Here is a 27893-nt window from a genome sequence, read left to right as displayed (position 1 = left end):
TAGGTAAATTCCAGAGAGGAACAGAAATAAAAGCAGAAGGCATGCGCGTAGCTGATGTATTTCCGGAGAAAATAAATCTGCCTGGAATTTCTCTGGCTGTCAAAAATACAACAACATATCAATACCTGACTGAATATTTAATAGATTGCAATGGTGATTTAAGTAAGTAATTCGACTACTGATATCGGTTGTTTTATTTTTCATTAATACTGAGAATTTTGGGAAAAAAATGCATATATATTATTGCTTGTTGATCGTTATTCATTGGCTATGTGTATTGACTCATTGTTTAGTTATTATTCTATTTTATTCATATTTGCACTTCTAGGGACATGTTGGTACAAATTATGACCTTCAAAAAGACATGCAGTAAAAGAGGAAGATTGGAATTAAATAAATGGTCACACATTTGTTGCCAACTCAGTGTTTAAAGGATGACATATTGTATTTTGTACTTTTATGCATGCAAAATTGTTCTTCTATAGACACTTCCAAAGAAAGGTGATTCATACTCCAAGTATGAAGGTGTGGCAGGATGGCCTACCTGCGTTGTAGTAGGTAGTGAGATTTAAATAGCCAGTTAATTGACTTGGCTAAAGGATTAATTCTTTAGCCGAATCAGTTTGTCACTGGCTTGTCACCGAGCGCTCTGGGGTTCGATCCTCAATGGCGGAGTATAATTTTGTGAGTCAAATCATGCTCTCCCGTTACAAAGGGAGTCTTGGTCTGATCTAATTAAAGTCCTTCTTTTCACATGTTTCATTGCATTGTGGCATCATGATACAGGTGGAGTTGAAGTGAATTCATATTGATAGGGTAAACTTTACAAAAAATCAACCAGTGCAGCATGCCTTTTCCTATTTTATTTCTATGAACATGTTAGTCATCTGAAGATTTTTATTCATTTGAATCAGGGGCCCACAAGAGGCTTTCAAACAAAACAAGCATAAGGTGATTTCATAAAGAATACATTTGTAAATCAATAAAGAAGAATAAATGATAACACTACAAATATATAACATTTTTCATATACATATATTTAGTTATACAAAGCAGTGACCTTCGGAGAGAAGTTCACAAATGTTCAATATAGTATTTTTTTTCTGTCTTCAAAGTTTGATAAAATTTATCTTCTTGTGGTAATTTTCTAAAATTATGAGTACACAAAAATGTAGAAAAGTTAGCAATTTTTTCAATATATTTATATTTCAAAGAATCTAAAAAGAGCATTGAAACAATAAGTGTTCTTCTGTTTCTATTTGGTTTGAAAAGCATTCATTGCAAATCCTATAGATCTTCTATTTTTTTTTTTTTTTTAGTTTTGTATATCTGCCAATTTTAATTTTCAATTTATGATCGCTAACTTTAGATTTTGTAAATGATTTCTCTTTAATTTATAATTAATATTTTAAGCCAAAGTTATTTTTTTAAAACTAGATAAGTTCACAATTTGCAAATTTCAGACACAAGTTTGTTTCTATAAATATACATTGTACCACTTTTCTATTGAAAGTACTCTATTTGCACTTGAGCAATTTCTGAATTCCTATATTATCAAAAATATTACAAATTCTTTGTAATGTAACAGCCTTGGGAATGTAAAGTTTTATTTTCAGTATGTATTTTCAGTTATTTGTTTCCAGTTCTGAACGATTCCAGTACTTAAAAACAGAGTTAAATCAGTTAAGTTCACTCAATATTGCAATATTGAAGCTAATTTTGCTAACCCTTAATATGTACGTGTACATGTACTTACAGAATTGTAAATGTACAATGTAATTTGTCACAGGAATTTGCAGATGGTAGTTTTGAATGCTGTAAACTGGAACATTTTTGCTGCAGTTTTATTTTCGCTATTTTTTGCAGTAGACCCGTAACACAAAAATTTAAACTGTTGTAAATATTTTCATCAAGGGACATTGTAATCAGATTTGGGGAACGATTGAAATTCACAACTGCACAAAAACATAATGATCACAGACTACTGCGAAAAAAGACATCAAGAAAATTCCCAGTTTACAGTAATAAAACAGTCAAGTTAAAGTCGGCTGATTTTGATAAAGGACCATATTTCTAAACAATATATCAGCATCACTTTAACAGAATGCTCAAAGATGATACATGTATAAACTTGTTTTTAGGCATAGGATATAATGACAGAACATTAGCTTTGACTGCGTTCTTATATAGTTCAGCTTTAGATTCTGTAAATGATCCAGATGATGAAAAAGTTATCCCAAAGTACATGTATAAACTATTCTAATTAGTACATTAGTATTAGTACAATGTACATACGAATACATTGTTATTGAAAATTAAATTTCTTCTCATAAATCTTCCTGATTTGTTGAAGAGCACCTTTGTTTTGGATATGTAGACCCACATATACCAGTCTTTGCAAAAAACTTGTATTAAATTTAACATGGACTGTAGCCCTTCTTGTGAATTTGATAAAAGGATAACATCATCTGCATAAAAAAGACAGTCTATTTTTTCCTTGTTTCAATGAATAAGGTGTACAGAATGAGTCGAGAAATCTGGAAGATCATTGATAAAAATTTTAAATAAATTGGGCTTAGTACAAATGTACGTTCACTTGTTGGATTCCTGTAGATGAATCAAAAGAATCTGTTCAGTTTTGGTCCACTTTCACACACAATAGTATTTTTGTACATATCTTTTATAGGGTTATAAAAAGGACCACTACTTCTCATGTCTAAAAATTACAAGTAAATGGCTGTATGGGTGACAAAATCATGCCAATAATTTTTCCTTTTTATGCAATTATGGAAACATTTGTCTATTAATGTTTTTAATATAAACATGCAGTCTGAAATCTGTGCATCTTTGGTAAATCCTATCTGTAATGAGTTACATGTAATTAGATTATTTTTTTGTAAAAAGTTATCAAGTTTATTATTTAGATAGAGTTAAGCAGTTACTTAAACAGTGTGGCTATTCCTCTATGATTTTCTGGTTTACGTCTGTCACCTTGTTTAAAAAATTGAAAGATATACATGTAGACTTCAGGCCAATTTTGAGGATAAACCGCTGATAGAAGGATTTTATTTAAAAGAAAGGTTTGTTGAAGGTAGAACAAGTGGTTCTTGTCCCGCTTTAAACACATCATTTGTTATTTAATACAACCATCCTGATTTATTTATTTTTAGTTTCTTTATTGTAGACACCACTTCCTCTTTGAAGATGTTAAAGTCCATTTCATTGAAACTCAACTTTTCATTTCCTTTTGACAAAAGTTTTTGTTCAAGTTCTAATAAACTTAGCTTGAAGTCTATAATTATTTAAATTGTATAAAAAATGAGTTTTATCAACTGATAAAGGATAAAGTTTCAGAATCTCTATTTTTCAAACTTTCAATGAGTTGCCAGTTAGCTTTCAGATCCATATTGTTCAGTTCTTTAAGTGACCGAGGGTTTGTTTTTAAATGTCCTTGATTACCCTGTCAGGTCTCACACAGGTCTAGTTAAAATGGATTTCTTAAAAGCTTTTTATATTATATTTTTGTTATAGATTCTGTGTAACATACATAAATTATTCCTGATATTGGAATCATAATGATGATTAGATAATAGTACACCTTTTAGTATCAATTCATTTCATTGTTGTCTTACATGTTAGTCACAGTTATACAATTTTTTGTGTGGAAAACCTTTATTTTTTGGTTTTTATGTTTTGGTTTTCTTAGGCAAATATCTGCTGTAACTCATTATGTGTCAAGACGATATTGTCTTCGACAAAGTTGGCAATTTTTCTTCTTTAGAGTAGACTTTGATAAAGTAGCACATAACCTGGTTTCCAAAGTTTTATCCCATACATATTGTTTTGGGGAGGGAATTGTATGCTACTAGACTCTGGACCTGATTTCCCAGGAAATTTTACAATGTGTATAAGAGAGTTGGAATAAAATTTGATATGTTGAAAAGCAGTGGGTTAGATACAGTCACATTATCTACAGTACTTTTGTCATTATATGTAGGGCAGAAGTATTTCCCAAAAGAATCTTGTGTTTCTAATATGACATCTTCATATCATCAAACAGTATATGTCAGTACAACCCCACCTTTAGCATCTGTGCACTGTCTCTCTTCTTTCCTTGTTGCTTCGAGACAAAACACTCATTTAAAAAAGTTTACAAGATGATTTAACGCCTGAGAGGTTATCTAATTGAAATCAATTGTATAAATACGCATATTTAATATGTGATGACATAAATATACAAATTTAATCCAACTTCCATATGGGGGAGGTTAAACAGAACAGCTGTAATTTTTGCTATGGCTAGGGAAATTTTCGTCACAAAAATTACCATATTTGTCATATAAGAAAAGAAATAATGCCTTCCGGGGGTAGGTTTGTACTCATTTTAACATGGGTTTGGCATTTATATTCTCATTCAACACCTTGCTGTAGCTCGGTGTTAAATAATCGAATATAAATGCCATAACCCGTGTTAAAATGAGTACATATCTACCCCCTCCACGAATTATTCCTTAAATATACATGGAACCTTTCATAAACCTATTTTTTTCAAAGATTAATGTAATAGCTACATTTTACAATCAGTATATTAAAAAGACCATCTGTTTGTAGATATTTGAATTGTGTGCAAACAATCTCATGGTGCTTTAAATTGTGATGTTTGCATGTAATTTTCAAGTGAGGTCATACATACATGTATATCTACTGTTTTGATGATTTCTGGAAATTTTAATTATAATTTATAAGTGCTGAAGCCGTGAGGGATATCTCTGAAAAAAAAGGATTTTTTTTAAATTCCATCAGAAAGTTCACATATACATGTGTAAATGTAGGGTAGACATTGACAAATTGAATGTAAGAAATGTAAGACTAAATCATTCATGTGCTAAAGAAGTAAATATCAGTTACAATTGACATGCTTTTGTGCTTGTACATGTAAAACATCATGCAATGTTCATTGTACATGTTAAAACAGAAAAAAAAAAAAAAGGAAGTAGGAAATAAGTACTCCAGCACATATTTTTATCCCTTGCTAACATTACAAAACAAATTGGTGTTATTCCTCCTCAGATTTAGGTTGGTATTTTAACTTTATTTCTCAGAAAATACATGTAGGGTCATATTAACATATACATGTAGCTTGGTTGTTGGAATTATGTTTACAAATAATGAAAATCGGACAACATAGAGAAGAGAATATGGGTATTATGTACATCATACTGATAGTTTCTCTGGGATAATCTTGTTACAAGTTGTACACTTTAAGTTGTCTGTTGCATGACACCAAGAAAGCAGAGGACGCTTACCCTACCAGTGCACCTGGTCCATGCTCCCAGTTTTTAGTGGAGTCCGAGTTGCTCATTTGCTTTTGCTACTTTGTATGTTTTTTAGTTACTTAATATTCTTTGTTGTGTATGTCTGTTTTCAATGTCTAACCTTGGTTCCCTTGATTACTCTTTTGATTAATGCTATAACCTTGGTTCCCTTGATTACTCTTTCAAATGTTGTATATTGTTATTTTACTGCAGTGTTGAACAACATCTTTGAGACAAGTTGAAGGGGAAATTCAAATGAAATGTATCAAGATAGTGATGAATCATTTTACAAACTAAATTGTTTATCTCTGGATTGCATTGCCAGTTTATTATTTCCGAACATTTATTCATTTTAATTTTTTTTGAAAATATCACTTGAAGTTTAAATTTATGTATTTAACAATGTTACACTGATAGGGCCAAGTAAACATAAATGGGAGACTTTCATCCAACCTTCACAAAATACATGTATATATACATGTATATAGGGAAGGTGGAAGTTTTTTATTTTTTATATACATTGTATTACCAGATATTTGCTGACCTAATTTTAGCTAATGGAAATAAATTATGTTTATAAATTCATAGCCACATCAGTTTCAGAGAAGAAACATCATTTTAGTCACCAATATATTAATTATTTTTGTGTTGTAGTACATTGTAAGAAACTGACACGAAACAAATCCAAATTTTGAAATTCATGTCCCAATTTTGTTTTTATTGTTTAAATTTTTGAGGGGATGGGGGGGGATGAAAATCTACTTATTAATTTCATTTTGCTGAATAGTCTTTTTTTTTTTTTTTTCTTTATTTTCTGATGCAAAAATATGAACGTTTTCATCTTATCATTTTGCATTAACTAAGAATAAAAGTGAGTACACAAGTATAATAAGAATAGGTATGGTGAACAACGCCACTTGGATGAAAATGTCAGCCCAAGGCCACCCAATGGTCTTCATTGAATGATGAGGAAACCCTTATAACACAGGGCAGGCTACTGCTGTGCATACAACTGTCAATGAGAATTGTGGTATGTTCCCATGTCTTTATTTTCTCCAGTATCAGACTCGTGTAGGAACCATTTAGTCAGTAAAGCTTGGTCTGAAAAACTAGCTATTTTTTGACAGTGAAATAAAATTGCATAAGAAAAAAAGAACATATTTGTCTGTTGGATAAAGCTTTCATTGAAATGTACTATTAATGAACAGTGGGGGAAGGGGGTAACTGTGAAAAGACATAATTTTCTAGCATAATATTGCCAATTTTCAATTCAAGTATGGCCTACATACATTTTGTATATATATGCAGTTATCATTTTAAATGGTGAAGACCCCATTGATTGAAACTATATTGTTTGGTAGGAAGGTTTTTGACATGCATTTTCAGTTTTGCCTGATTCATTCAAAGTCAAATTCAGTCTCAAATGTTAGGTTTTATCAAACTGCTTTGAACAAAGCAATTTATTTTTGGACATGCAGATGGATGTAACAGAACCCATTACATAAGTTGGCAGTCTATGCCTAATCATTTGAAAGTTAATGTAGCATAAATTGAAATTATTTTGTCTAGACTTGGGTTACATAATGAAATAGAAATAATTGATTTTACAAGAAATATTAAGCATTTGATAATGATAGTGGTGTGTGTTTCATTTTTGTTGTTTTTTTTTTAATTGGATGGAAGATTGCACCAATTAACCGTTCATTTGCACAATATATCATTTGCATGCAAAAGAAGACAATATATTTGCACTAATCCATATTAATCATAACTTTCCTCCTCCTTTCTCCGGGTTTTCTCTTTGGGACCAGCAGGTTATTAACCAGGCAGAGTTAAAGTCAATTTAATGTTCTTTGCACACACATTTCCTATCTGTGCTATTAGGGGAACTAGATTTATAAGTACATCATCAACTATTTCTTGTTGAAAGTTACATCTATCAACTACTATTACAGGTTTTCCTTTGTTGGATTCTATCTTAGAATGGAATGCCCATCTTGATCACCAAAAAATGTCACTTTAAACTGATTAATGTTGTGATGAACATCTGATCAACTGATCAGGTACTTACTTGTAATCTTTTATTGCTTCTACATACATGTGTTGTACTAACATGTGCATTTGTACCTGTTCTGTACATGTACTTGTATTACTATCAATACACTGAATACATGTACATGTAGCTACAGGTATATTTGGGCATTTGATTGGTAACTTTAGAGAACTTCTGATGATTACAAATGAGGAAATTTTTTATCGAGTTTGATATATGGCGCATTTTAATAACATTGTGATAAGCTACTTTAGTATCATTGCTAAGATTTCCTAACAATTTTTTTCAGTGGAAAAGATTCAAAGTTGAGTACTGTAATAAATAGATTTCTTTTGTGCACATTCTTTTTTTCCATCACACTTTTTTTTTGGATTTTAGAGAGATATTTTTTGAAATGTTTTTTTTTTTTTTAATTTCAATTTCGCATTAAATGTATCTTTTAAACTTCACTGAATGCATCTTAATATGTCTTCCAACACCAAAGGTCATTTTTGGAAAGTATGATACATACATGTATATCTGTGAACTATATTTCACTAACAAATAACATATTTTTAGTTTGCAAAAAAAAAGTTTTTAAGCATGAAATTTCTTCAAATTTTTCTTTATCCTGCTGTTCTGTTAAATACCAAGGTCAATAATCATGAAATAGTACTTATTACAATTTCTCTCACAAAACTGCATTTTAGGATTACCTATGTGCCAAAGAAAAAAAAACTTGTTTAATGAACAACATAGGCAGTAAGGTTTCTGTAATGGGCCCATGTTATATGGGGTTGTGATGGCAGGGGCCATGGGCAAAAAATGGCCCTTGCTTACAATTTTCTTCCAATCCACTGTCAGTTATGTACATGTACATGAGAATTTTCAACAAACGGTCGGCATTCCAATGGGAACAAATTGTGCTCCTTTACTTGCTGACCTATTTCTTCACTCTTATGAGGCTGACTTTATAGCTGATCTGATCAGAAAGAAAGAATATCGTTTGGCTAGATCCTTTAATCTCAGTTTCCGCTATATAGATGACGTATTATCTTTAAACAATCCTAATTTCGGGGATTTGATACATCGCATCTACCCAAAAGAACTTGAGATAAAGGATACTACAGACACTGTGAAGTCAGCCTCATGTCTTGACCTACACTTAGAAATCGATGGTAAAGGAAAACTATTGACCAAACTTTACGACAAACGTGATGACTTTTCATTCAGAATTGTCAACTTTCCTTTCATCTGTGGCAACATCCCTTCGGCTCCTGCGTATGGAGTGTTTATATCACAACTCATACGTTATGCCAGAGCTTGCCCAAACTACGCAGACTTTTTGTATCGTGCTAGAACTCTAACGAATAGGCTTCTGGAACAGGGTTATGTTGCTACAAGATTGAAGTCATCACTACAGAAGTTTTATGGTCATCATCATAAACTCATGGATCCTTATGGTGTATCCATCAGCACCATGAAAACTGATTTATTCAACGGATCATAGTTTTCCTTTCCTTGTTTGTCTATCCCGGACTTGACTTTTAATGAGCAACTCGGTGGGTGTTTCTAGAAAAGCAGAGGACGCTTACCCTGCCGGTGCACCTGGTCCATGCTCCTAGTTTTTAGTGAAGTCCGAGTTGCTCATTTACTTTTGTTACTTTGTATGTATCATTTTAGTTACTTTATGTTCTTTGTTGTGTATGTCTGTTTTCCATGTCTGGTTGTGTCCCTGGAATACATTCTTTTGATTACCGCTATAAGCTTGGTTTCCTTGATTACTCTTCCCATCTGTTGTTCTCATGAAAATGTGATTATCTACCACAACTAATACTGGACTTTCAATTTGTAATTATTGGTTTTGGCAGAAAAAAGACATTTTGTGCATGGTATGACAGTTCTTATAGTTATCAAAGTGAGAAAGGAAGTATAAATCAAAACATGTAATCTTTCTGACCAAGTATTGATTATCATTTGTGTTAGGTAATGAATATTTTTCTAAAGTTTGTTAAAGGGGGATAATGTGACAATAGCATGTGTGAAAATCTTCAAGGACACCATCACATGATAAATATGTACTATTGAGAAAACAACTAATGAGGTAGGGTGACATATACATTTATACATTTTGTACATGTACTAGCAATCTGAAACAGTGAGAAAAAAACTTAAAAATAACAGTCTATGACAATGGGCATTCAATTGGCAGGGAGCAATTTCCATCTCCTTGAGTTTGTCCCAGACTTGCTCCTTAGGCTACAAATACTGGTTCAGCGTGAGGGTCCTAGATTCTCATTCAACAATTTCAAAACTGGGGTGGGCTGGTGAATTTTATTTTTTATCTTTTATCAATTTAAGTGAAAGATGTTGTCAATTTAAAAGAAACTTACTTAAATTGGGACAAAAATCAAAATCAACATTTTTTAGGAAGGTGAAAAAATTGGGTTGGGAGGGGATGAGAAACTAGAATATTTATTATTTTGGCCTAATGGACAACACACTAGACACTAGACCTACTGCAAGTCCCTCTCTTTAAATATAATAATAGTCAGGAAGTACAAACTTTAAAGTACACGTAGTCAGGAAACGTAATCTTGAGAGGCAATGATTTGTTGATTTTAATGTACTTACAAAAAGTTTTATTTCAAGGTAAATATGCTCTTTAATTTTCTTATTTTACTATTCATTTTGGAGAAAAGTTTTTAAATGTTTGTTTAATACATGTACAAACATTAGTTGATTTAGCAGTTCAAATTATCCATTCATTATTTACTTTATTTATAAATTAAAATAATTCATGGATTCCCCATTTTCTTCTTTTTGTTGTTTGCTCAATTTATATATAAGTTAAATAAGGCAAAAAAATGTTCTCATTCGACAAATAATTTCTCATTCAAGGGTATGTTCAGCATTTGTTAATTTCATTAGTACAGATGATCAACCAATATGAAGTTATATCTCCAGATAAGACAAGATATCTTCAATAAGATTCAATTACTGAATTGACTACCCACCAATCTTGTCACCTACTAGCCACAGTCAAGTAATAAGCTCCACTGACACGTGTCAAAGTGGCTAGGTCATAGAATTCACTATGTTCTCTAGCAGAATTATAAATCACACTGCTATCCTGGGAGTGTGTTGAAATTACCCAAAGAGTTGAAACTTTGACAAGTTATAATTTTTTTTCTATTGCCATCACTTTGTGTCATTTGTTGTCATCCCTGAACTTTTTCAAACATCTCCTCCTCTGAAATTACTTCATAGAATGTAACCAAACTTTGCATGAATATTCCTTAGGGTATTTTAAACAATCCTTGTGTGGGGATTTTTTGATCTGGCAAAAAACATGGCAATTGTTACTAAAAATAGACCACAGGGATCAAATTGCAGAATTTTGGAAATAAGTCAATAAGAGTTTCATTTAGCTAAAATCTGGGGAGGGTAAAATTGTTCAGCATGATGGGATGGATCTATACTAAAATTTTCAGAAAGATCCATTGACTAATGAATGAGTTATGGGTCCTGAAATGATTTTTTTTCCAAATTTTGCATTTCCAACTTTGAAAATCTTCTCCTCTGAAACTACCGGATGGGTTGAAACAAAACTTAGCATGAATGTTATTTAGAACATTTTTAACAATCTATGCATGGAAATTTTTGATGATGGGAAAAACAAGGCGGCTGTTACTAAAAACAGACCATATGGGTCAAATTGCAGAATTTTTCACATAACTCAAAAGGAGTTAGGTTTATCTACAATCTGGCAGGAATAAAACTTTTGAGCATGATGGGATGGACCTATGCTGAAATTTTCAGAAAGTCTTGTTGGCGGATGAATGAGTTACAGGTCCTGAAATGGATTTTATTACCGAATTTTACATTTCCAACTTATAAAATCTTCTCTTAAGTAACTTGATGGATTGAAACAAAACTTAATATGAGTGTTTAGTAGAATATCTGTAAAAAACTTTTTTCCTCCTAAACTACTGGATGGGTTGTAATCAAACTACACATGAATGTACAGTCAAACCTTGGTAGCTCGAACTCTAAGGGACCATTGTAATGTGTTCGAGTTATCGGGAGTTCAAGAAATTGAAGTTCATATATATCTGGATTTTTTTTTTCGTTGCCGGTCCAAGTTTGACTTTATTGTTAGAAATTACTTAATTTCTATGAAGTTTTGCTAGTTAGTGGATCTTTTTTGTTGGCTTTCTGAAGATATGTTGACTTGTGGACATTAAAAATGCTGCGAATGCCTTTAAAAACGGTCAGAGTTCAAGTCCCTTGGTCAATAATTTGTTTTTGTCTAATTATTTGAAGCTTTCATCATGCCGACTTCGGAACATTCTCGAACTTTAATTACTACTATGTCAAGATCAAAACTACCTAACTAGTTATGACTTTAATGTTACCTGCAATTAACTAAATGACACTGATTAATGAAAGGGTTTCAGTTTTTCACACCTTTTATTACCCAAGCTGACAAAATGGCTGACGAGTTTGAGTTATTGAGGGTTATTCTTGAAGATTTATAACCGACTGGACCAACTAGGCAGCTCCAGTTTTAGAGAAATCGAGAAATCCAAGGTTATTTATGTTGATTATATAGGAGAAAATTTTTGGTACTCTGAATTGTGTTAGAGAAATCCCGGGTGTTCAAGCCAACCAATTTCGAGCAAGTGAAGTTCAACCGTACCTTATAATATCCTTAATAATCTTTGTGAGGGAATTTTTGATCTGGCAAAAACCATGGCCAATATTACTAAAAATAGACCATAGTGATCAGATTGATTAGTTTTGGAAATAACTCTTAAACAAATTCTGACAGGGTATAATTGATCAGCATTGTGAGACCCATTTTAGCTGAAATGTTCATAAAGATCTGTTGACCAATGACGGAGTTATTACCCTAAGGCCTTGAAGAGTCAAAAAATGACAATGAGAGATTTATTTTATAACACGAAAACGGGCAGATAATTAAGGTGCTTTCTACATGTATTGATAAAATGATTCTTGTGACACTAGTCTAGCTTTAGAAAGCTAAAAAGAATGTTTTTGACCAGGTGAGCGATTCAGGCTCTCTAGAGCCTTTAGTTAAAGTTCACATGCCCATGTCTGGAGAGATTAGGTTTATTTTAATCCTCTACCAGAAATGGATGTGTTTGATACTTTTTTTTAAATCATAGTACACTTCAGTGTGATCATGAGTCTGCTTATGTATCAATGCCATGGCTTTGCATTTTCAAAATGCTTTTTTTTTTTCAGACTTAAGTCTCAACATAATTAATTCAAATACAAATATTCTTAAATTATCATAATTTAATATGTCCTATATTGGAGGTACATGAATATCCATTTGCAGGACTAGCTACAAAATTATAATATTTTCGATTAAACTCATTTTATCTAGACTAAGTATTTTGAAATGTCATGCTACATGTATCATGTTCTTGCATTCAGAGAGATTTTATTTCTTTTGCAATCTTCAAGTAAATTTTTGGCTCTATGTTAATTTTGATTGCATGATTCATTGCTTTGTGATATCAAGTCCAAGATCAAATTACAGAAGTTTGAAAAATTCATTGATAATGGGGTATGTGCTGTGGTGATTTAATTTTGTCAATTTCGGATATTTTTCCCAAGTTTTTTACTAGGCTTTGTTGAAATCAATGATTTTGCCCTAGTGTGTATAATGTTTAACACCTGTTGCAGAGCTGCATTACTGTTGCTAGATTATTTCCAGGTAATACTCCCATGCAATATTGCAGGTGCCACTGACAGAGCAGGACATACTTACCCTTCCTGAGAATGTGATGTAAATTATGTTTTTTGTTTTTGTTTTTTTTTTTTGTTTCAGTTCATATTGCTAGTGCTGTAGTTGTTTTTCTGTGTGTTTCCCTTTTAATGGTTTTAATGAGTAATCTTTTCTATTTAGTTCACTTCATTGTGTTTGTAGATAGTCTTTGTTTTATGTGTTAATGTCCAAGCCATGTTTTTGGATTTTGATGTATTTAAATCATCCCACTGCTGATGCTTCGGTATTTTTTGCTGATACATGTATTTACTCTTAGCTAAGTGTAAATTAAGTATTAAGACTGCCCTAAACTTAAGTCTGTGAAATTAGAAATTACTGATATAAAACAAAAATATCTCTGAATTTGTGTCAATCAACATTGATAACTGGCTTTCTCTATAGGATTATGTGTCTTTCTGATGTCAATTTTTTTATTAACTACCAGTAAGCACTCAAGATATTTTTTCTAATTTATTGATTGCACACAATGAAGTCAAATTAATACTGAAACTGGAGAAATCTGGTTTTCTCTGGTCATAATTGGATACATTGAAATTTATTTTCAAGGTTTTCTAGCATATTTATGTATGATTATAAGCTGGATGGAGAAAATTTGGTGAAACATGTACTGATAGCTGGTTCTAGCAACACTATACATCTTATTTCAGTTCTAAGTTTTTAGATGATATTGATAGAGTAATCAAGGGAACCAAGGTTATAGCGGTAATCAAAAGAATGTAATCCTGGGACAAAGACCAGGCATGGAAAACAGACATACACAACAAAGAACATAAAGTAACTAAAATCATACATACAAAGTAACAAAAGTAAATGAGCAACTGGGACTCCAGTAAAAACTGGGAGCATGGACCAGGTGCACCGGTAGGGTAAGCGTCCTCTGCTTTTCTAGAAACACCCGCCGAGTTGCTCATAAAAAGTCAAGTCCGGGGTAGACAAACGAGGAAAAGAAAACTATGACCCATTGAATAAATCAGTTTTCATGGTGCTGATGGATACACCATAACGATCCACGAGTTCATGATGACGACCATAAAACTTCTGTAGTGATGACTTCAATCTTGTAGCAACATAACCCTGTTCCAGAAGCCTATTCGTTAGAGTTCTAGCGTGATACAAAAAGTCTGCGTAGTTTGGGCAAGCTCTTGCATAACATATGAGTTGTGATATGAACACTCCATACGCAGGAGCCGAAGGGATGTTGCCACAGATGAAAGGAAAGTTGACAATTCTGAATGAAAAGTCATCATGTTTGTCATAATGTTTGGTCAATAGTTTTCCTTTACCATCGATTTCTAAGTGTATGTCAAGATATGAGGCTGACTTCACAGTGTCTGTAGTATCCTTTATCTCAAGTTCATTTGGGTAGATGCGATGTATCAAATCCCCGAAATTAGGATTGTTTAAAGATAACATGATGTTAGATAATAGAACTTGCTGACTCTTTTACATTCCCCTTTTCACCTGACTAGATGGATTCAGTCTATGTTAGCAGAAGTAGAAAATCTGCTCCGAGCTACACAGAAATAAAAGCATAGACCAATATTGTGGCTAATATTGTGGCTAATACCAAATGGCTATCTTCAAAATTTAATTAGCCGTATTCAAGCTCAACTAGAATTTAGCTACTGTACATGGTAACCTTCTACCATTGAACATAATTTAGCCCTACATTTAAATTTAGATATAGTCCCTGTGATGAACTAAACAGTATAGAATGTAGACAAGACATCATAGAACTTGATGTATGTTGTCACAGTTCCCGTGAGATTGTCTCATTATTTGATCATTACCAATTAAAAATTGATTTGCTTCTGTTTTTGACATCAATACATTAATTTAAATTGATAGTTATACAACCAAAGTCATAAATAAATGTGTTACCAGACTGTTTATAGCCATTGTGTAAAATGCATAACAAAATATTACTAGTAACTGTCTTTATTAATATCAGACTCGAGGTGATTTGTGTCAAAACTCGCTAAATAGTCTTAGTGTGTCATTTGGTTCTTGCAGTTTTAAAATAAAAATTATGTAGATTGTGTATGAAATTGTCATATGGTTCTTGAAATTTTAAGATTAGAATTATACAGATTGTGTATGAAATTGGCACTTTGCAAGAGTTACTGTTCTTGATTTGGTTTGACTTGGTTGATCTCAGTGGGAAAGGAATTTGTGATTAACTCAAAAACAAAAATCTGAATACAGAAAGGACTATTGTTTTTAAAATGAAAATATAGCATATGTAGACAGAAAAATCACTGTTGGATGGGTTTTCTTCACCATGAATTACTTTACATTGGCAATGTCTGAATTTTATATAGATTAGTACTTAAAAGCAAGTCCTACATGTACATATTAGTTACTAGTATATATATATATTTATATTTTTGCATAAAAATATACAATATCAATTCTGTTTTGTTTATTACACATATTCAGTCAATTTACATTTTGTTTTCATACACTGAAAAAATTTCCTATCATCAGATCAAATTTAAAGGGAACATACTGACATAATTATGCTTTACATGTACATTCAAGAACACTGTCTTTAGGCCAATACATATTCATTTTAGCTAGTAGTACATGTACAGTGTATTTCCAAATGTCTACCTTATGCGGATTTGAGGTCCTGCAATTGTATGCACTAAACAGCACTATATTAAAGTCCCACTCAATGAATGGTTGGTATATTGAAATCACCTTGTCTGTCTGTTATTCCTTCCATCCGTCCATCCAAATTTTCATCACAATTTTCTTGGCTCCCAATTGATGGATTGATTTCAAATTTGGTGTTTTGCTTCATACAGGTGGGGCATATCTTGCAAGCAATTTTGGTTGCTCTCAAGTACCAAAATTCCTGTACAAGCAGAGGTATGCATACAAATCGTGCAACTTCATGTTTCATTTAATAATTCTTTATGTTAACTGGATATACGGACTGATGAAAGTTGTTAAATAGTAAAGTGAAAGTATAGTGGAATTACCACAATTGAAACAAAATGAAATCTCTTGTAAAGTGGGACAGGACTAATGAATGACTGTAGTATAGATACATGTAGTATTTTTCTATGCAAACCTGTTTTAACTACCTTGCAGGATCAATATACATGCCCTTTTTAACATGTTAACCATTGTAAAATGAGACAATATAACTTGTCCTAAATGGCAAAAAATAATGCCTGCAAATGTGTTTATTTTACATCAACAAAAAAAATTGTAACCACCAAATTTTACAATAGAAAATTTTCTTTAAATCCCAATCAAAATGATTTACGGTTTCATGTACTTGTAGTTATGACTGTATTACATTTATCTGGAAAATATCCTGTTTTTTTTCTGCTTTAACTTGGAATAGCTTCTCAAAGATGTAATGAATGTTTTATTTCTATTTTATACAGCAGTGAGATGTTATATCTGATTTATTGTTTAATAAAGTAATTGCTTCTTGATACCAAGTGGTGGAATTATGAAAATTAAACAATTTCAAGTACTATCAAAACTCTTACTATGTTTACAAAATGTATCCCTTATATATATTAATAGGGTATGTAAGTCTCATCATGTGACTCTGTGGTTTCATAAGAATGGATCCTTGTCTACTATTCCAATGCATATAGATTCGTAATTGACATATCATTGAGTTCAATATTAAAAGCAAAATATCTTTTTGTGTAAAAATACTTATAAAAAATGACAAATATTTAGTTCTACAGGATACAAAGGTTAAGAAAAGCATCGAAATAGAAGATTTTGCATTTAGACAGTGTTTTGATGTACTGGAAGGAAACAATAAAATGCAGATTGGTCTAAGGATTTCATTATGTTCTACATTGGAAGTTTCAGAATAGAAACTGAAACTAGAACAGGACTTACAAACCCAATACAAGAGCATACATGTGTACATTATTGGTGGAATAGAAGCATACATTACTGTAATTGTACATATAAGGTTGATAGACCTACTCACAAGTTTTGTAAAATCCTGTTTGGAAAACTTTCAGGCTTATTCTAAAATAAAATCTACTTTTTGATCTTGATAAGGCAAACAAAAATGGCATATCTGTTTCCCTTCCTACCGTAGTTTTTTGTGCCTACCCTAAATATTTTATGGCCATTTTGGCTCAAGCACTGTTGAAGTCTTGATTATTTCCCCATTAACTCAATGTAATATGTTTTTGAAAAATAAAGTAATGCCGTAAGAAAAAGGGGATTTGAATTAATCTTGACCGAGTTATTGATTTTGGATAGCAGTATATCATATTTAGAGGGATATATAAATCTCTAGACTTGACTGTCCTTGATATATTGTGACATTTCTGGCATGTGGGGTTATTAAGTAATAATCAAGCTGTTCTCTAAGTATATTTCTCAAATAATTTATACATATTACACATGTAGTTAGGATAATTGTAGCTTTATCTATGGGATCACCACTGACATAAGTAAATTTGATACATACAGAAACTTAGAATAAAGTGAAAACCAGCTGGGTATCTATTTCAACATTTACAGTACATGTAATTCACAGTATAAGGCCAAGTAAACTTAAATACTAGATTCTTATCCAGCCTTCACAAAAAAATATGGGTGGATGGGAGGATTTTATTTTTTTATTTCTTACCAAATATTTGCTAGCATAATTTTAGCTATTTGAAGTATAAATATGTTCTAAGTCTACAGCCACACCAATATCAGAGAAGAAACATCACATCAGTCACCTTGTTATGAAAGATTTGTGTGTTATAGTATCTTAATATTGGAAACTGACACCAAAAATAATCCTGATTTTGAAATTCCTGTTCCAATTCTAATTTTTTTGGTCAAATTTGTAGGTGTGAGAAGGGACAAGAATTTTCTAATAAATTTTATTTGGCCTAACTGGAATTAAATGAACCATAAACAAATTGAAAACTGATATCGGGAATCAGTACAATGTCTTTATTATTGTGAGAAATGTGATGGACTTGGTGCTTTTATTTAACCAGTAGCCTGTGATAAATGATTTGGGTTAGTAAAATGATGTGCATAGTTTTCATTGTTTTAGGTTAGTGAATAGTTTTATTTCGATTGTGTAGATTTAGGCCGGTTAAGGACTGCTGACAATGCAATGCAGTAATTGAGACATTATTCAAATTATTGGTATTACTGAAGCCAATTTGTTCTATAGAAATTTATGAAGTTAAACTTCACTTTCATCTTAAATGACCAATAAATTGCATAAGTAATGAATGCAATGAATTCCAAGTAGAAATGAAGATCAGATGTGTGTTTTAGACTGAAATTTGTCTAAACAATTCAAACAATTTCTGAGGTGTTCTCTTTGGGCCTACAGTCTGAGATGTTCTCTTCAGGTCCACTGTCTTAAGTGTACTCTTCTGACCTCATGGGTAAAATGATCTCTTTTGGCCCACAGTCTGAAGTTTTATCTTCCAGGCCTACAATCTGAAGTATTTTCTCCAGGAACAATGTCTGAAGTGTTCTCTTTAGTTCTGATTTCTGAAATGTCTTTTTCAGGACTACTGTCTGAAGGACTCTCTTTGGGCCTATTTTTAAAGAGTAATCAAGGGAACCAAGGTTATAGCGGTAATCAAAAGAATGTAATCCAGGGACAAAAACCAGACATGGAAAACAGACATACACAACAAAGAACATAAAATAACTAAAATCATACACACAAAGCAACAAAAGCAATTGATTAACTCGGACTCCACTAAAAACTGGGAGCATGGACCAGGTGCACTGGTAGGGTGAGTGTCCTCTGCTTTTCTAGAAACACCCACCGACTTGCTCATAAAAAGTCAAGTCCAGAGTAGATGAAAGAGGAAAGGATAACTATGACACGTTGAACAAATCAGTTTTCATGGCGCAGATGGATATACTGTATCATTTTGAGCCTTCTATATCTTGTCGTAATGCAGAGAGTGTATATTTAAAAATGACATACTGAAAAGTGCCGTGACTACTTTTTATTATCGCCATGCTTCACGATTAAAACACTTATTTGGTGTCAGGAAAGCTTTTTCTTCAATAAAATTCTCAAAAATACATTTAAAACTTTAAACTAAACTAATCCTATTTTTGAAGAATGAGCTAAAAGAAACACATACTTATTTTATTTAGCCTTATCAGGACATTTGGTGCAGATTTCATCTATAGATATCAGAAATGACTTTTTAACAATTCTTTAGTGCAGTTTTATAGGAAGGAAAGTCCTATATATATATATTTAATACCTATTTGATATTTCTATATGTGATGAAATAAAAAAGTTACTTGTGAAGTATTTTGTGTAGTTTTCTGTCACATTTTATGCACCTTTCCCAAGTCAGGAATATCTGGCCTCTGTATGTATTGTTTCATTTTTACTTTCAGTTTGTTTTTATGTTGCTGGAGTATATTGGGGCATCTATTTTAATGTCCTTGTATATAATGTTGTTTTTGGGCCATCTGCTGACTGCACTGTCACCTGACTGTGGTGTTACTTTACTGTTTCCTTGTTTGAAAACCTATGGGTGGCTTTGAGCTGACATTTTTCATCTTGGTTGGGTAAAGACTTGAACTTTTCAGATATTGTGGGCTGTGGGGAGGGGGGGGGGGGTTGGCAAGACAGTGCCTTGTTTATTTTTGGTTCAGTTTTGAAAATTTTTTGTGTTGGATTTAATATGGAAATCCCTTTCTGCATTTTTCATTAAGATTTCAGTTATCTCTTTCAGTTTTCGAGTTATAAGGGGTCGAAGGGGCCATATCCCCAAAAATCAACTTTCTATTTTTGGTCCAATTTTGAAAATTTTTAATTGAATTGTATTGCGTCCAAACCAGTTGTGTTCAGGGTTTTACCACTGTGGTCATATCATTCTGCACTTGGCAAAGTTGTTTATTTCTATCTGGCTTACTAGTAGTATATTACTACAATATTTGTGACAATTTATAGTTACCTTCAAAACTGCCATTATTCTGTAGTTATAATGTGTTAGTACTTTTTTGTTTCAGATAAACTGGTACAATGAACATTGGAACAGCGACCAGTGAAGAAAACCCAACACATGTGTATTTTGGCACAAGAGGTTTTTGGATTACATATACCATCATCTTATTGTTCTGTCATTTCATGTTACTGAGTGTGCCATTTTTCTCAGTGGCAGTTGCTTGGACAGTGACATGTGTATTCCACAGCATTGTAAGTTGAAAATATTGTAAAGTAAGACAATTCATTGTGATGTTTCAGTATGGAAAATAATGGAACATATTTTTTGGTATCAATTACTAAATTTTGTGTCATGAAATGTTTGTCAAAATTTAAAAGGTATTAATTACTGAAATTGCAGTATTAAAACTGTATTGAGCTCTTAAATAGCAAATTCTTAATAACTAGTGTGCACAATAATATTAAAAAGTATTGGCAATCACACCTTTACAGGTCAAGTAAATATATAATACAGATACACTGTCAATACTAAATACAAATTAGTGGTGTCCATAAATATTCAGGTCCTACATAGTGTGGGGATTTTGTGGTAATGATTTCATCCAAGTGAACTGATCAAAAAGATAATTCAATTTCCAATATTATCACATTTGGGTTTTAATTGCATAATTCATTTTTCATGTACTATTAAAGATCTCTTAGCTTTCTTATAAATTTATGTATTGAACAATCAACTGACACTCTTTCATATTTCAAAAAGAAAATTAGGGGTCACCAAACTCTTTTTCTCGTAATATTAAAAAATAATAATGCCCTCATTACATTTCTATAGAACGTTTTCCCGCCAATTATCACCCCTTTGAAGGATTTTTTTCCCTGCCATTTATCTCCCTATGGAATGGGCCTTTTACAGTTCATATTTGTTATTTTACCATACAGTTTTTTATTTTAAAAAAATTCTTTTAAAATATTTAAATGTTATTTTTACAGCATTTAAACACTAGTATTTAATTGAAAGTATATATGTCAGCATGATTTTGCAGTATGACTAAAGAATGTGTAATATGTATGATCTGTCTTAATAAACTAGTAGCTCAAAGCTTATGGAAGTTATGCTTCATTTTTTATGATGTGTTTTGGATGAACAGTATTCCTCTCATATTTCTTTCATTTCAGTTCACATATATAATGTTACATAATACAAAAGGCACCCCCTTTGGAACCCCAGAACAGGGCAAGGCTAGGACTCAAACTACATGGGAACAGATTGATTGTGGTCAACAGTTTACACCAACGAGAAAATTTTTGACAATTGTGCCTATAGTTTTGTAAGTCTTAATTGTATTGCTTTATAGTGTACACCATTCTTAGGACGCTTACTCTACCGGTGCACCTGGTCCATGCTCCCAGTTTTTAGTGGAGTCCGAGTTAATGATTTGCTTTTGTTGCTTTGCATGTATGATTTTAGTTACTTTATGTTCTTTGTTGTGTATGTCTGTTTTTCATGTCCGGTCTTTGTCCCTGGATTGCATTCTTTTGATTACTGCTATAACCTTGGTTCCCTTGATTACTCTTTTGTTAATTGCACAAAATTCCTTGGAGCCAAACTTGCTGAAAATTTTGTCAATTTTCAATGTACATTTAGCATGCAGAAAAAATTATGTTCACCATTGACACATGGGACTACAAGTGAACAGGCTACACCCACCAATAAATATGCCAAGTACAATGGTTTTGGGATTTTTGATTTATCAAAATACCTTGTGTTGCTGTTTATGCCTGGAACTTCCCTACTCTTTCTGAACACTACACAAAAATATAATCCAAATGTAATTCCTTTTATATCATTCAATACATCTTTTATAACCTATAAATATGTTTCTGGCAATTATTCATCTGAATAATATTCTATTATTTCTGCAAATAAAATTAAGATCTAGTCTTCAAATGAACTGAAGATTTGAGGGACTTCTTTTTGGATGTTTAGTAATAAAATAAAATGTACGGAATCAAGTTCTTGCAGTTATGTGCATAAAAACATTAAATTTGCTAATCATCTTCCATTTAATACAATTATCAGTCAAAACCTCCGTCCTATCATCAATATTTTATGATTAATAAACATGAAGTGAAGAGCAGTGATTTCAGCCAAGTAAAATTGGCTGGAAAATTCAAGTTGATAAAAAGTGTCTAGTTTTGAAAATCTTAATATGTTGATCTAGGAAATTATTTTCTTAAGCTGAAATTAGTTCCATTTGAGTACAATTACAGTGTAGGATAATACTCTGTTGAAATACTTTAGAATGTAATTGCAAATGAACTTTTGGAAAGGTTTAAAAAAAAAATTGGGGAAAAGGTGAAACAGAACAAAATCTATAAATGTGTGTGAAATTTGGTACTGTTTAATATGGATTACAGTTTTTTTACTTCAGAAATGAGTAATTGATTGATTATCAGTTTAAACATACGAGGAAAAGTAGTTTTAAATGATATTGGAAATGCTAATGTATGATTATAGTTTTATTTTACATTATGTAATCTTTTAAATTTTGTTCATGCTACATTTTCACAAGATTAAAAAAAACCCGGTGCAAACAGCACATTGAATTTTACACTTATTTGGAAATATCATGTGATTGGCATTTTTACTTTCAATTTCCAGAACTATTTCTGTAAAACTGTAAATAAGTTGACTTTGATTTTTCTAAAAATCTTTAAAAAGTCTAGCGGCAGTTTTAGCAGGAAAGAATAAACATCTGTTTCTGGCAATTGTTATAGACAGATTTATTGTGTCCTTATTTTTTTTTAAAACTTGCCTTTAGTTTAAATACACTATTTGAAAAGTGGGATTATTCCTAATATGTGTATGGCAATAATAAATTTACACACTCTACATGTATTTTAATTGGTAGCATATACCAAGATTTTGTTGATAAAAATCACATTTTCAGTCTGTTCTTTTCAGATTTTTCCTTGCAAGTTTTTATACAAAGTATGACACTGCCCATTTTGTGATCAACCTCGGAGCACTAGGACTTGGAGTTATACCCAAACTACCACAGTTGCATGGTGTCAGAATATTTGGTATCAACAAGTGGTGACTGACCAATCAAATACCTTGTTATATCTGTCCTTGGATCGTTGTTTTATTAGATTTATAAATGGAGTTGTCATTGGCTCTCCTCTTGTGATAAAATCATGTTTTTATGGTTATTCAGATATCAGTTTCAATGCAAATACAATAAGAAAAGATCTTTTAAATGTCGCCTATTATCTAGTCGGCAGCTGGCAGAATTTTTTTTTTTATGAAAATGTAGAAGCACATGTATATATAACTGTTGGTTTTATTTATTGTGGTTTTCAGGAATTTGTTGAACCAACATTAGGAGTTTCCAAGGATATATACATTTTCCTTTAGATGCTAAGGCAGGCATTTGAAAACTTCGCTCAATGAACTTGTGAAATTATGAAATTTTTAAGTGAGTTTTGCACAGCCAGCAACTCAGAATTGCACTTATACATTTTTCCTTCATTTGTTGAGTCATTGAAAAAGGGATAATAGCTGAAAGAGAGAGATAGGATAGGTTAACGGTCAGCCAACTCGAATAGTTATTTGACAGGTCCGTAGAAATGGGTCAGGGAAGTCTATTTAAGGTGAAATTAACCTTTAAATTGATTTAAAATTAAAATATGCAGTTCATAAAGAAAGAAAAAAATTAAAAAAATATTTACAGTGTCTTGATCTGGTATGCTAAATTATTTTTTTTTTTTTATGGATAGACATATATTGTTTGTTCAGTATCTAACCAAAAGAAATTTATGCCCACTAACAAAGGTGTTTTCCACAAATGAATTCATTTTAATGTTACATATGAATTTTATGTAAATAAATGTTAGTTTTTGTGATAAATTACCATAATACTTAGTAGCTGGTTTTCAGTGACCTTTAAATCTCCTGCTGACCTTCAGTGTGTATGGAAAATGAAGACTTTTTTATTGTAGAAGATGCAGAAGTGATGGTAGAGAATAGGTCATCTCATTAACAAAATTCTTAATTAATGTTGGTGCTTCTTTATTTTATTCAATTTTTTCAACAAGCACAGAAATATGCCAAAATTGGCACCTTGCGCAATTGACATGCCAAATATCCATACATGTGCATGTATCCGGCTCTAGTCTACATGTTACTGCATTCATTTATTGTTCTGTACATGAAGACACATCTAGAAGTAAGTGTGAAAAATTAAAACATGCTTTATAATTATGTATGAGTAATGGGATACTTTATATGTATCGTGCTTTTAGCTCTGGTGGATTTTTGTTGTTTTCCTTTTCAAATGTGGAAGAGCAAAAACATAATGTTACATTGAAGTTAAGAGAACTACCATACAAACGTGAAATGTACTCTATATATGTTGTCTAGCAAATATATTGAACTTTTCTGTGGACTGCCATTTAACATGTCAAGGTCACTTGATTTTTGTTAAGCAGTGATGGCATCATGCCAAGATTGTTAATGGATAAAAGAAATCTATGTACTTTACCTAGCATAGATACCTACATGTGAGAGATGAGTGTGAGTGATTTGTTTTCCTCAGATAAGTATGATCTCAGATGTTGCAGTAGTAAGTTATTTTGTAAAATAAAATCTTATTCTACAATGAATTTTAGTAAAACTATTTGTGGTAAACAAAAAGAAACAAACAAAATCTCATGCCGTTTTTTAGTATAAAGGATGATAATCATTACATTACCTTACATTAACCTTTAGACAGTATACAAATATGTGCATTTGTACCATCTGTCGAATAGAGAACTATTATTTAGAGAGTTATGGTGATATTACAGTATGTTACGATCTGACTTTGTTTTGTTTCCTGGCAATATTCAGAAGTTATGCACAGCCAAATGTGCCACATATGATAACCATATGATGCTCAATTCATACGATAATCATATGTTAAAACTGAAACATATGATCATCATATGATGCTTGATTCATATTATAAACATATAATGCAAACCAAATGTTCTCATGTGTGGCACATTTGCATGTGTAGTTCACAATTGAAGTAATTTATTGTTTATCTAGTGGGAATTTTATCAGGATTTTGGCAAATTTTAGTAGTTCAGAATTGGTGAGTACTGCTATGTTTACTTCTTATAGAACTGTATTGGGATTTTTGGTTAATTTTGTGATTATTATGATAACTAAAACTGATCATTATTTTGTCACTAGTAAATGTAGATATGGTGTTCTATTTAGCTAGCTAATTAGCTTGATTTATGTTTTTTTTCAAATATTTTTTTGTAATTATCTATTATGAAATTCAGTATGATGAATGAACTAAGATTAGTTTTTTACTGACACATTGAGAAGAAACATAGATTTCATAATTTGTGACATTAAAGAAAAGGTTCAGAAACAGTATTACTACATTGTAAATTTATGGACTTTTTTAGGTTCCATTGCTGTACATGAAATATGGCATTTAGAAGACAGTATTTCAAAGTCTATGTGTCTTTTGCTTGCTCCATTTTCATACTGGCAGAACATCTAACACCTAATATCTGGATTTTTCCTTATGTTGAACTTATATGCCCTTTTGTTGCATCATTTACCCAATACTGAAACATAATCAAACCATAATTTTGAGTTTTATGGACCAATGCTATTTGTATATTTAAATGATAAGTGCTTTTGTGTATATTTTCAAGATGTAAGATAAAATCATTATACAATGCAGCATGAATGAGTTTTCTGTTTTATCCTTTCTTTGGTGGACTCCTGATGAGCAAAATCTTTCTACTACTCCCCCTTCTTGTTGAGTCAGTTTTCTTCATGTTGCCTCATGCAACATGAACCTGTAATATTTCTAGTTTCTAAAATTTGTTACAAATGGAAATTGAAAAACCATCACATACTTGATTTGATCATATTTTATTTAGTATTGAATAGGATTGGGCAGCAAGCTAAGCCTATTCAAGCTCTCTCCATAAACAGTAGCTTCAGTGAATGTTGATATGTAGGAAACTAGAATCTTATCAAGATCAGCTTGTTGTTTTTTTTTCTTCATTTCCTACACTGTCAATAATATATAACCGTGAATCTATGCGATTCTTAAAAATCCATACTTGTCTTTGGCCTAGATTTTTTTTTTTTTTGTGTAGTAACTAACCAAGAAAATGTACTCATTTATTGATTGTCTTTTCATACCTGTATGTACTTACTATTTTCATCTACTGTCAGACATGATTTCTTCAGATTATTGTCCTAGTCCAATAAAATAATGGACTATTACATAAGATCATTCAGACCATTGCGTTACCAGTGATGTGATATCTATTTTGCCCGATTTATTTTGTACTTGACTTGATTATGAAACGGATTAGTGTTCAGTAATTTTATTGTTACCCTTATTCAGAATTGTAGATGTAGTTAGATTATAGAGAATTACTTTGTTTTGATCTGAAATATTGTCTGGATACAGAACGTAAATTTTGTTTTTCAGTATGGGGGTAAAATAATACATAGAAAATATTCAATGTTCACTGCTATCATTGATGTCACAATAAAATGGGCATTTCTATGTTGAATCCCTGCAGTAAACCCCTTCTCTCAATATCAGTTGAATTTATAGTTTTAGTCAAACCCAGAATTTTTATAGTGAATATAAGAATACTGAGACTAGAGAAATGTGAAATAATGACAGCCAGGAAAATTTTATGGTTTATAGTATGCCATTGTAAAGTTACATGTTTGTGGGTAGTGACATTATTTTAACTTCTCATGCTATTGGAATTGTCATGTTTTAATGTGTGGAGATTCTAGAGATATGTCATAGACATTGTATACTTGTTGAAAAATAAAATTCCAGATTATGTCTTATTTATACTGTATTTGTGATTTAAGCCTTTGACCAACATAAAAGTGAAGAGGTTGAAATATAATATTTAAAATGAAACACCCATGAATCCTTTGCACTTCCTAAAGTAAGATTATTTACTTATTATATAAAACGAGAGATTCAGAGATGTCACCGGGATAAATTACATAATATGTGTAATTGTGTTAAGCACAAGTAATCCTTTCTCAAGGTGAAACCAATCAACATTTAAATGCTGTGTGTATATAGAAATGTCACAACTAAATAATAAAGAGCTTCACAGAGCACAGCATGATACACCCATAATGGTTAAACCCTGAAAAGTTGGGGCAAGTGTGTCCACAATTTTAATTTTTGACACACATAAGCATAGAGACTTCCAGTTCATTATGGACAGAACTGGTTTGGAGTCCGAGTTGCTCATTACTTTTGTTACTTTGTATGTATGATTTTAGTTACTTTATGTTCTTTGTTGTGTATGTCTGTTTTCAATGTCTGGTCTTTGTCCCTGGATTGCATTTGTTTGATTACCGCTATAACCTTGGTTCCCTTGATTGCTCTTTCAAATATAACTCCGATCAAAATACGAAGTGGCTAGCACAAATTTGAAATCTAATTAAACATTTTAAAAATCAAACCACAAATAAAAAGTTGGGTTTTTTTCTGGTGTGTCCCCTTTGATCCCTTATAACTTGAAATTAATAAGATATTTTAAAATCTGAGGGAAAAAAAAGAAAGATTTTTCATTAGGAATCCAATGAAATAAAATTTGGAAATTGGACTAAAAATAAAAAGATGGAATTTTTAGGGTGTGGCCCCTTTGACCCCTTATAACTAGAAAACCATACAAGATATCTGAAATCTGATTGAAAAACTCAAGTAGGGATAAATTAAACAAGAAGTTGTCCAA

At 31.7% G+C, this 27893-nt stretch overlaps 1 protein-coding gene across 4 annotated transcripts; it reads left to right on the top strand.

Annotated features, from left to right (window-relative positions):
* The first annotated feature begins 45 nt into the window (after window positions 1-45).
* LOC148603118 (ORM1-like protein 1) lies at window positions 46-26989 on the top strand. 4 transcript variants are annotated; one of them, XR_015916907.1, is made up of 5 exons: window positions 46-162; window positions 20162-20348; window positions 21273-21424; window positions 23062-25234; window positions 25560-26989. XR_015916907.1 is itself a non-coding variant. In XM_088553883.1 (4 exons), the coding sequence occupies exons 2-4, from the start codon at window positions 20175-20177 to the stop codon at window positions 23195-23197; spliced, it is 462 nt and encodes a 153-aa protein (XP_088410009.1). In that variant the 5' UTR covers window positions 46-162; window positions 20162-20174; the 3' UTR covers window positions 23198-26989. The 4 variants fall into 4 exon arrangements, 3 of the variants coding, with proteins under 3 accessions (XP_088410009.1, XP_088410011.1, XP_088410010.1); XM_088553883.1 differs by having other exon boundaries at window positions 23062-26989; XM_088553885.1 differs by lacking the exon at window positions 46-162 and adding an exon at window positions 9428-9451 and having other exon boundaries at window positions 23062-26989.
* The last annotated feature ends 904 nt before the right edge of the window (window positions 26990-27893 follow it).

Source organism: Perna viridis, chromosome 11, assembly GCF_037379345.1.
Source record: "Perna viridis isolate PV_CMFRI_1.1 ecotype Kerala chromosome 11, ASM3737934v1, whole genome shotgun sequence".
In the NCBI taxonomy this organism is placed as follows: Eukaryota; Metazoa; Mollusca; class Bivalvia; order Mytilida; family Mytilidae; genus Perna; species Perna viridis.
The sequence above is the reverse complement of the archived record's forward strand: the minus strand, read 5'-3'. Positions and strand labels throughout refer to the sequence as shown.